The sequence below is a fragment of the Fukomys damarensis genome, unplaced genomic scaffold (genome assembly GCF_012274545.1).
Source record: "Fukomys damarensis isolate Sample0158 unplaced genomic scaffold, DMR_v1.0_HiC HiC_scaffold_23, whole genome shotgun sequence".
Classification (NCBI taxonomy): Eukaryota; Metazoa; Chordata; class Mammalia; order Rodentia; family Bathyergidae; genus Fukomys; species Fukomys damarensis.
The window spans coordinates 11,181,407-11,189,815 of NW_022900935.1; the positions used below are offsets into that span (position 1 = coordinate 11,181,407).

At 48.1% G+C, this 8,409-nt stretch overlaps 1 protein-coding gene across 1 annotated transcript in view; it reads right to left on the minus strand.

Moving 5' to 3' along the window:
• Ldlrad2 (low density lipoprotein receptor class A domain containing 2) overlaps positions 1–2,750 on the minus strand; it is a 7,439-nt gene extending 4,689 nt beyond the window's left edge. The window contains exons 1-2 of the mRNA XM_033767251.1: positions 2,501–2,750; positions 7–121 (exon numbers count right to left, since the gene is read on the minus strand). Coding sequence (XP_033623142.1) covers positions 7–121; positions 2,501–2,582 — 197 coding nt within the window. The 5' untranslated portion in view covers positions 2,583–2,750. The remainder of the gene's footprint in view (positions 1–6; positions 122–2,500) is intronic.
• Positions 2,751–8,409: the final 5,659 nt, after the last annotated feature.

Below are 8,409 nucleotides of genomic sequence, written 5' to 3' on the forward strand. Positions count from 1 at the left end.
CGCAGCCAGAGCCCACAGTCGGTGTCCGGAGCCACGAAGTAGAACCTGCGCGAGGCCGAGTGAGAGCGCAGCAGCAGCCCGTCGCCCTGCCACGTCTGCCCACACAGCTCCACCAGGTCGGCTGCGGGAAAAGCGGGCCGGGGTCACCGGCCGGTTCCGGAGGGCCTCAGTCCCCACTCCCTGTGTGACCCCCGCGAGTCACTCGGCGCCTCGAGCCTCCATTTAGTTGTGGGTGAAATGTGGGTAGTTGAGCAGTTTCAGAATTTTTGTGAGGATTAAATGATTTAATTCAGGCCACAATCCCTTATGCCAAAGCCCTGTCTCAGGTGGCGCTGGTCTGTAATCTGAGCACTCTGGAAGGCTGAGGCAGGAAGATCTCAAATTCCATCTCCACCTGAGCAATTTAGCACTTAACAAGATCCTATCTCAAATTGAAACAAAGAGGGAAGCGGGCTGGGGCTGGGTGTAGTTCAGTGTGAAGGTCGTGGGTCCAATCCTGGGCGTGGGGGGCTATGTTTCTTATTTTCTAGACTTTGGAAATGTGATGTATATACACTGTATTAAGTTGCAGCCCCAAATGGGCTCTCGAGCACAACTGTACCAGCCTTTGGCCAAGGGGTGCAAAAAGAAACAATAAGCAGTCTTCTGTGACTCTGCGTCTTGTTGCCAACAAAATAAACTTTTCGCTGCTTTTCGCAGCACTCTGCTTGCTAGGATTGCTACCGAATGACGGTGGCTGTGGTCGGTACAGGGCTTAGGATGGCACCTGGCCTCTAATGAGTGTTACAGGAGTGTCAGCTGCCGTACTGAAGGGTGAGGAGACATTTCTGGGTGCCTGCCCACCCAACAACTATTCTGTGTCCTCGTGCTAAAAGAACCGAGTTTTGTAACCCTTATTTGCCAGGTTTAAGGATTGGTATGTGACCTGTTTTGGCCAGTGAGACCTAAGGACAAGTCTGTTGCAAGTTCCTGAGGAGCTGTTTTTCTCCTTAAAAAAAAAAAAAAGAGTGCTGTGTGATGAGGAATCTACTTTTCTTCCTGCTTCTGAGAGCTGTTAGAATGTGAGGCCTGGAGCTGCAGCAGCCATTTTACAATTAGGAGGTAATGAGGTCATCAGTGCTGAATCAACCATCTCTGGGATCACCTACTGACACTCTTCTTACCTGTAATAATGAATATTGAAACGACACATCATTATACTTTCGGTCACCTTTTTTGGGGGGAGGTACTGGCGAGAGAACTTGGAACTTTGCACTTGCAAGGCAGGCAGTGGCACCACTGAGCTAAATCCCCAGCCCACATATCATTATACTTTAATTTCTGTTAATTTGGTGTCTGTTTCTTACAATCCAAAACATCTTGACTAGTAGACTTGTGTAAGTGCTCAAACTACCTCTGATTTTTTAAGGGCAGAGAGAGAAGGGAGATTTCGTGGTGCAGGAAGGGGCACAAGTGTGTGATCAAGGATCTGCCAGAGTGTGGGTCTTCAGGGGAGAACTCCTGCCTTGGAGCTGAGGATGCAGACACATTCCCATCTTTGTGCCCACCAGAGGCCGACGGGGTAGCGAGGAGATTTGTGTATTTTTTCAGTGCGTTCATGCACACGAGTTACTCTACCATTTAGCCACATCCCCAGCACTTTCTTCTCTTTTGAGACAGGGTATCGCTAAGTTGTCCAGGCTGGCCTCAGACTTTCAATCCTCCTCTTCCTAAAGTGCTGAGATTACAGACATGTGCCAGTACACCCAGCAGGGTAGCAGTCTAGAGTGAATCAAAGTGGGCACCTCTCAAAGTATCTCGTATAATTTATCTCACCTTATCATGTACAATAATAGTACCTTAAAGGAAAAGGTCCTAGCCAGGCATGGTGGCTCATACCTAGAATCCTGGCACTCTAGAGGCTGAGGCAGAAAGACCACAAGTCCCAGCCTAGCCCGGGCAGTTTAGCCACTTACTGTGAGACCTTGTCTCAGAATAAAAAAGGTTGGCTTGCAGCCCAATCCGAGAAACACTCCCCACAACTGCTGACCATGGTGGTGCACACCTATGATCCCAGCGCTCAGAAGGCTGAGGCAGGACTGTTTGGAGTTCAAGGCCAGCCTGGGCTACATAGCAAGACCCTGTCTCAAAAAAACAAAACAAACAAAAAGGTCAGGGGGGCAAGTTTCTATCATTATTCTTATTTTACTAGAAAAAAACTGAGGCTTAGGTGAATAAGATGGTGATCTCAAGGGTCAGGATGTAGCAACAGGCAGAGTAAGTGTGGGAAAGCGGTTTTTGTTCTAGGGTCCACAAGTTTCCTCTCCACACCCAAGGGCCAGCCCACCCTCAGGCCCTACTTGTGGGAGCCTTGGAGCCAGCCTCCTACAAGGGTTTGGGGTGGACTTGGAGCACCAAGCAAGACTAGGCACAGGGTTTCCAGCCTCCCCGCTAAGCAGGACCAGACCAGGCGGGCCACCAGGGGTGGGGCTAGAGTCTTCCGGTGCCGTCAGGTACTCACCCATCTCCAGGTCAGACACGGCAGGGGCAGCTGTCCCCAGCAGCAGCAGTGTTTGGGGCAGCCGCAGGAGAGCCAGCTCCATCTGGGGTCTGCTGTGCCCAGACGTGTGCCAGACCTGCGGAATCTTCACTTGGGGGTCTTTGGGGACACTGGGGTGTGAGGGTCTGGGCAGCAAGCTGGGACACTGGCAGGGCACAAGGAGCAAGGGAGGCAAGTCCAGCAGCTCCTCCGTGTCTTCACTGTGATCTTTGTGCTCCTTTGGGCCAGGATTGTGTCTAGGGGTTGCCATGGAGATTTGGGGCCAGGGCCGGAGCCTGGGGAACCTGGGGAGAAAAGGCGGGGAGGATGTCTGCTCACCCCTGCCAAACAGGAACCAGGACACTCAGTTCCGGCTTAGCCCTGGGGCTTCTGGGTGGTGTCAGGGGGACCTCAGCCTGGAAAGCTGCTGCCTTCCTAGATAAGCTGGAACCTTAGAGGGTGAGCTTGAGGAGACCTCTGGGTCAGAGCAGCTTCTCTGAGGGCTTCTCCAGACCAGGAGTCCACCCCATTACTGACACAGAGTTCCTGCCACAGGGCCTTTGCACTTACTGCTTCAGGCCACTGGGTCACAGCTCACATGTGACCATCTCCTAACCACTTTTCAATCCTGTCAATCAGATCTCCCTGCGTTGTCATCTCAGTACTTTATGGTCCCCTCCACCCCACCCCATGGTACTAGTGGTTGAATACAGGGCCTTCACCCTCCAAGTGGTAAAGTAGACTAGGGATATAGCTTGTGAGCGGTCCACATGTGGATGGCATGGAAAGCACTGCTACAGGACTGAACACAGGGTGGGAAGGGACTTGCTCCTCTACCATTAACCCTTCTCTCTTGAATTTGACTGGCATCTTGTGATTCTGGAGGGAAAATGTCCTCTGGGGGCAAAGAATGAGGATATATATTCTCCATTGTGTACCCCAGAGACAGTGGCTTAGAAGCCCAGGATAGTGGCAGCTGCATTAGCCAGGTATGTAGCTCACACCTGTGATCCCAGCACTCTGGGTGGCTGAGGCAGGATAATCACAAATCCAAGTCAAGTGTAGGTATTTCAGGGACTTGGTGAGATCCTATCTCAAAATAAACTCTTTTTTTGTACTGGGGATTGAACTCAGGACTTCTTACTTACCAGGCAGGCACTGTTGCCACTAAGCTAAACCCCCAGTTGAACATTTTTTGTTGTATGGGCTGAGTGTGGTGATGCACAGTTGTGATCCCAGCATTGGGGAGCCTGAGGAGGAGGATCACCTTGAATTTGAGGCCAGCTCGGACGACCTAGTGAGTTCAAGGCCGGCCTGAACTACATAGTGAGACCTGTCTCAAAAAAAATAAAGGGCAAGGCCCTCTCACTGCATTCTCTCTGCTGCTGTGCTAGGTGCCTCCTTTTTATCATTGTGTGTTTATCTGTTTGTTTTGTTTGAAACAAGCTCTCCCTATGTAGTTCAGGCTGGCCTTGAACTCCCAGGGATCTCCCTGCCTCAGCCTCCCTTGCACTGGGATTTTAGGTGTGTGCTACACCTGGCTCTGTTTTAGTAATTTTCCCCAGTGTCAAATAGTGCCCAGCCCTGTGGGATATAACTGTTATATTAGGGGACCAGGATAAACAAGTATTGCGCAAAAGCTGAGAACAAGAAGCATCAATTTTGATTGGAAATTAAAAAATAAAGCTATATTAATTGCTTTTTCAAAATGAGGGGAAGGACCTAGAATTTGGCTCAGGGATGCTGCCACCTGCCTTGCAAGTACAAGGTCTTGAGTTCAATCCCCAGTACAAAAAAAAAAAAAAAAAAATGAGGGGGTGACTGAGGATGTAGGTCAGTGTGAAGGCTCTAGGTTCAATCCCCAGTACTACAAAAATAAATAAATAGGAAGGAAAGCAAGCCAACCTCTTAGCATCTCACCTAGACACTAAGGCGCTGTAGCAGGCAGATGCCTGTGACCAGAGTGAGAGCCTCTTGCCACGTTCTCAGGCAGCATACATAACGCACCACTAGGCAACTCCCTGGACACCAGTTCCAGGCCTAGTGTTTTGGTTTTATTTCTTACCAGGTTTTTTTTGTGTTTTTTTTTTTTTTGAGCCAAGGTCTTGCTACATAGTTCAGGTTGACTCTGAACCCACTTTGTTCAAGGCTGGCCTTGAACTCGTGGTGATGTGTTCTGAGGTTAGAGGCTCCCACTAAGGCTCCCCATGTTCAGATAAGGAAGCTGAGGAACAAAGATTTTAGGCATAGCGATGTCACATAACTAGGAAGAAAGGAAGCATTCTGGCTCCCCACAGAAGGGGCAGTCTGGGCTGAAATCTAAAGTTCCTTGAGAACCCCACCAAGGAAGAGGGTCACTGGTGGTGCAGACAAGGGAGAAGTGCACGCTTGTCCTTGAAGACTGGGGAGAGTCCGACTCTGTCTGCTTTTGTGGAGCATAAGAGAACACATACCCTTCTGGTCCCAAGGAGCTCACGCCCCACACTAGCCAAGAGGTGTTCGTAGGAGTGGCAGAGGCAGGACTTGAACTCTGGGTCTGTCGTCCAAATTCATGTTCTCTCCACCACAGTGGTAAGCAAGCTTTCTCCATATTGAGCTATGTGGGGAGCAGCTCCATCCCTTTCTGTTATCCATATATTAGTAGAGTTCTGAATACCTGACAAAAAATTGAATATTGAAATGAGATTAGTCGTTTTTAATAAAACTGGAAAAATAAGGTGTAATCAGGGAGAAGTAAGCTCCCACAAGTCCAACATGAGAAATTTAGCAAGACCCCATCTCAAAGTTTAAAGAAAAGGCTGGGGCTGGGCATGGTGGCACAGGCTTGTAATCCCAGGCACAGGCTGAGGCAGGAGGATCGCTGTAAATTTGAGGGCAGCCTGAACTATATAGGGAGACCCTGTCTCAAAAAAAAAAAAAAAAAAAACAAAATCTACACAAACAACCCTGGAAGATAACCTACTCAGCCCCCTCCCAGCTAGTGAGAGTTTTATTTCCTTGATTTTATATATTTTTTAAAAATTTTTCCTTGCAGCGTACCTCCTCCACCCCAGACTCCGGACACTGATTAGTGAGCGCTATTAGTGTAGGCAGCTGAGTTAGATAAAAATCAGACACAGAGAGACTTAGCTTCAAGGAAGTCAGTGAAAGGTGGAGACCTCAGAATTGTGGGTGGAGGTGCATTTGGATAAAGTCACAATGGCAGATTGCATACTTCTTTAAAGGATGAACTGAAATTTGAGATTATACTGTAATTGGTACCACCCAGTCCATTAAATCCTGATACATATCAGACACCCTGATGGGTAAACAGGGCACCTTCCCCAAAACATTCCTGCTTAAGATGTTATAGATAAACCCAGGTTAATGATGTAACCCTGTACCCTTGTTACTAGTGTTGCTCCCCCTTTGGATCAATATTAGCTAAGCAGCTAAACCACTATGTACCTACCTCATGATTTTGCCCTATAAAACACTCTTGGAGAAATAACCTCAGAGGCAACCCATTTCTGGAATCCCTCCTGTCTCTCAGGCCCTATTCCTGTCCCTAGTAAACCGTTCCTACCCTTAACCCCTTTGTCCTTTGGAATTCATTCTTCGATTTCAAGTGCTCATGAACTCTGCACAGTTGCCAGGCATAGTGGTGTACTCCTGTAATCCCAGCACTTGGGAGGCTGAGGCAGGAGGATCCTTGCAAATTGGAGGCCAGCCTGGCTACATAATGAATAAAAAAAGCAAGACACTGTCTCAAAAAAACCCAAACAAAAAAAGTCAGCAGGTCCAGGGATTTAGCTCAGTGGTTCTGCTGCCTGCCTCACAAGCACAAGGTCCAGAGTCCGATCTCTGGTACCAAAAGAAAAAGAAAATAGTAAAAAAAAAAAACTTAGCATATCTGACATCTATTAGGTTAGGAGTTACATTTCTCCCATATTGCTATGACAACTGCCCCACCACCACAGACTCAAGCTAAGGAATACACTACACAATAAGAAAATGGGCTTAGGCTATTGAAGGAAAAATAGAATTTCTCTCTGTTTCATAATTCCACAGCTGCAGAGATGGCAAAAGGGTGCAGCCTCCCAAGTGCTGGGATTACACTGTTCTTGTTTTTATAGGAGTATGAATTCCATTTTTTTGCTGTGCTTGGCATTCATGGTTTCCATCATTTTCCTGAACTCCTCTATTATTTTAAATCTGTATCTGTTTACACCAGGCGTGGTGGTGCACGCCTGTAATCCCAGCACTTGGAGGGCTGAGGCAGGAGGATTGCTTCGAGTTTGAGACCAGCCTGGGCTACACAGTGAGTTCCAGAGCAATCTGAACTACATAGTGGGACCCTGTCTCAAAAAAAAAACAAATAAAATAAAATAAATCTGTATCCACTCCAGAGTCACTAGGCATGTCTTTCATTATGGTCACCATCTTTGTAGTAATCTGGGAAATTAGTTCTGCTTTGATTTTTTTCTAGAGCTTTGTTCACCTGCTTTGTTCCTTCCCCTGTTACCACTTCAGAGAGTCCAGGTGAGTGGCTTTTGAATTGTTCCATCTCATTGCTCCCTGGGTTTGCCTTTGATGAGCTGAAAGTCTGGGGGTGGGGTTGCATCCTGTTTAAATGTCTTCTCATTTTTTCTTTTTGGTACTGGGGCTTGAACTCGAATCCATGCACTTGTGAGACAGGCGATGGAATCACTGAGGATTTAGCTCAGTGGCACCATGCCTGCCTCACAAGCACAAGCTCAACCCCAGTACCAAAAACAAACAAACAAGAACAAATAATCAAGAAAAAAAACAAAAACCAGAAAAGTGGGGAGGAAAAAGAAAAAAGATGTCTCGTTCAAGGCATGTCTCTCCTGTCACTGGTAGACACCTTGGGGAGACACAGTCCAGATCTGGGTTGATTAATCCCAAGAAGCCAGCCATAGCTTTACAGTGGGGTAGTTGATAATCTCAGCAAGCCTGCACTTTTAGTTCCACTGAAGTTCAGGCTGGTTTCTGCCTGTGATGCTGGAACTGGACTTGTTGAGCCTGCAACAGCCTATGTGCCTTCTGCCGACAAGAACAACTTGAACTTGGCATCCTCACCGTGACACCAGCACCTACTAGATCGAGCCAGCCCACAGCTGTTCTGAGTTCCGAGCTCAGTTGGCCCCTCTCCAAGATGGCTACTGGCCAGTCACCCTCTCCTGGGGGACATCTGAACCAGAATAACTCACCAGCCACTGCAGTCCACTGCTCCATTCCACTGGTGCATTTCTCTGTGGAGGCCTCCGGGGTTGCCAGTAGTCAGTGCATCTGCAGGTTTGAGCCATCTTCCCATGGTCTGAGTCTAGACTCTGGGAGAAAATGTTGCCTGCCACCTCCCGCCCTCTTCGTTGAAGTCTCTCTTTGCTCTCCCTGTGGGCTTCAGTTCTCACTTCCGATCTTTCCTGGGTCCCAGTGATGTATTTCCCTCCTTCTCTTCCTCGTGTCACTGTATTCCCTCCTCTCTCTTTTGCAGTACTTAGTGCCCTGTTAGGAGCTACACCCCAGCCCCTTTTTAAATATTTTGCTTTGTATTTTATCTTGAGACACAGTCTCATTAAATCACTAAACTGCCCCGGCCGGGCTTGATCTTGTGATTCTCCTGCTTCATTTTCCCAGAGTGCTGGACTACAAGCCTGCTCCGCCACACCTGGATTTTGTTACCTCTTTTAGAATAGAAAAGCAGCTGGGAGGGGGAGGAGGTAAGGATGGTGGCACTGCCTGTGATCCCAGCAGTTGGGAGGCTGAGGATTACCACAAATTCAAAGCCAGCCTGGGCTACGTAGTGAGTTCAAGCCAGCCTGAAATACACAGTGAGACCCTGTCTAAAAAAAAAAAAAAAAAAAAAAAGGAGAATACAACCGTCGCCC